The 2,774-nt window shown below is 34.3% G+C and overlaps 1 protein-coding gene across 1 annotated transcript in view; it reads right to left on the bottom strand.

Moving 5' to 3' along the window:
* Positions 1-2,262, bottom strand: part of LOC102830828 (cholinesterase-like) — a 112,684-nt gene extending 110,422 nt beyond the window's left edge. The window contains exon 1 of the mRNA XM_006861800.1: positions 2,128-2,262. Within this exon, the coding sequence (XP_006861862.1) occupies positions 2,128-2,176 (49 nt within the window). The 5' untranslated portion in view covers positions 2,177-2,262. The remainder of the gene's footprint in view (positions 1-2,127) is intronic.
* Positions 2,263-2,774: the final 512 nt, after the last annotated feature.

Genomic DNA, 2,774 nt, shown 5'->3' on the forward strand with positions numbered 1-2,774 from the left:
AGACATTTTGTAGCAAGGAGGGGAGTGATTAACTTTGCGGTCTAGGAGCGGAGGACCCTGGAACCATCAAGGGAGAAGATAGGAAAGAGGGATGCTACCTAGAGAAGCAGTGATACCAGAGATAGATACAGAGGCGATGATGTGGAGAGATGGAGAGGCTGGGGACTTTAGACCCAGAGAGGGAGAGGGACTGTGTGCAGACAACCGGCGTGCAGGCTTGTAGTGTTTACCCTTTGGTTGGTTGATGATGCATGGAGGGGATTGTAACCATGGCAATGAAACAATATACGATAGGATGAATGTAAAATCAGTGTTCTCCCATATAAACTATCACATAATTCACAATAAAACATTAAAAAATAAAATAAAATAATAATAATTGGTCAGCAATTTTTTAGAGAATGGCCAAATGTTTATAATACTATCTTCTAAGCTTAGAGATTTTTCTTTTTTTCTTGGTGATTTTTTTTAATGATTTTTCCCATCTATTGAAAAATATAATAATATATACAATCATATATGAAAATAAGATCCTTAAAATGGCAGAAAAAGAGTCATCAAAGTAAGTCTAATATGATCGCGTGCAATCACCACTAAAATATGTTTGGTCAAATTAAAACAACTAAGCCTTTATACCCAAACGAAAAAGCTGTTTTGTTACAGGCTAAGTGAAGGGTAGAATTGAGGAAATGTGTTTATAAATAGACTATACCACTATCTTTCAGGCATTTTTTCAATGTCCAGTAGACACTTAAAGGGTGTGTACAGATAGAATACAATGCATTAGGTGTTGAGAGGCATGAAGTCTGTCCCTGCCTTCAATCAAGAATAAACCTCATAAACATTTCAGTCGGAGAGTAACTGAATCCCTTGAACATATAATTATTAGAGGTTTCTTGAATCTTCCTTGGAAGTTTTAACTAGTTTTAAGTTGACATGTACAAAGTTTTTCTCTAATATTTCAACAAGTTTTGATAAGAACAAGCAGATGTCATGAAAGCATCAAAATGAACAGAATATTTAATTCAAATATGTATTATCACTTTGTTATCTGAACTAGGGATATTTCTTAAATGAGATGTAGAAGGTAGTATTTGCTTACATTTTATAATGGTAAAAGTTGTAGTCCTGAAATTCTCAATAAAATTTCTAATAAGCAAAGAAGTAGGACACTAAAAAGACAAAAGACAAAAACTTACTAAGAGAATAGAATAGAACTTTGCACTCATAGAGATCCTTTACAGGGTTTTTGAGGAGCGGCTGATGAGTTTTGAACCACCAAACTTGTAGTTCAAACCAACCTTGTGTTTCAGTACTTATGCTACAGTGCAACACCTGGATTCCACTTATACATTTTGTATACTCTTAATGCTTAATCCTTTACATTAAAATAAATTAAGGTAGATATGAGATGATAGATAAGCAAAAAATCTGTATTTGCTTAGTAAACATATATATACATATATATACATAATAATCATATAATACCAAATGTTGCTACAATTTAAGATTTAACATACAATTTTGTATGCTTTACATATGAAAACAAAGAATAAAATAAAGGCAAAAGGGACAGAAGTTTGTAGTAACAGGTTTTCATTTTAAATAAAAGAAATTCAGACCTTTCTATGCCAATAGATACTGTTAAAGTTTCAAATGACAGTATATTAAGAAAAGTATCCTGTTAAGCGAGACTATTTATTTCATGCCATTTAAAATAGAAAACAAATAAACAAAAAAGACACAAGACAAGTCAAACAGTTTTCTCGTTATTCTTCTAGCGAGAGATTCACTAACATTACATTTATGGTTAAATCTCAGCAAAAAAAAAAATGCATTTTTAAAGAGCTCCAAAAGAAGATACACGCATCTCAGGGATTCTAAAGTGTTGCAGTTTTGCATCTTTTCTTCCGCAGTTAAATTGATTCAGTCTGTGTTCCCCAAATAATAGGAAGATTTGATACATGTGCCTACTCGCTTGCTTCATTTGTCCCATTTGCAAGCTTCAGCGGCTGTCCCCCACAGAGCACCACAGAGACACAGCAAACCCGTGAAGGGATCACAATTCTACAGAACAAGCTTCACAGTAACTTGAGCTACAAGAAGATTTAAATTAGGGCAACTTACCCGATTCGGTGCAACAAAGATGATAAAGTTTGCAAGGAGTTGAAATCATGTAATACTTCAGGGAAATTCAGAGTAAAGCCGCTGCTCTAGTCTGTAAATTGGACTGCATTGACATTACAATCAACTGTTACTGACAAAGCTCGCGAGAGTTGGCAGCAGCAACTTGATCTGGAGGCGGCCAATCTTTACTTTCTGACATCTGTTCGGAGGCTAATGGTATGAATTCAACAGAGATTCATTTACAAAAGTATTACCGGATTCATGCTTTAGGATTTCAGGCACTTTCCTGAAGTGGAAGGAATAAGATAAAGAAGTTTCTTTGACTAGAAGAAGCTAAATTTTTACAGAAAAATACAAGTTTTAAAAAACATTAGAACACTTTGTCTTTTATGGGAACTTTTTATCTCTTTTAGAATGTATTTTTATATTACACATTTTAAGATTTAAAGATGTACATATTGTTCTAAAGCAGTGTTGTAATTTGCATCCTTTGTTATCTGTGCCAATCTGCCAATCATATAGTTATAAAGGATGTTGTTGTTATGTGCCGTGGAGTCGGTACCTGTACAGGGTTTCTGTAGGCTGTAAATCTTTATGGGAGCAGAAAGCGTCGTCTTTCTCCCACAGAACAGCTGGTAGTTTCGAAC

This window comes from Chrysochloris asiatica, unplaced genomic scaffold (assembly GCF_000296735.1).
Source record: "Chrysochloris asiatica unplaced genomic scaffold, ChrAsi1.0 scaffold00043, whole genome shotgun sequence".
Lineage (NCBI taxonomy): Eukaryota > Metazoa > Chordata > Mammalia > Afrosoricida > Chrysochloridae > Chrysochloris > Chrysochloris asiatica.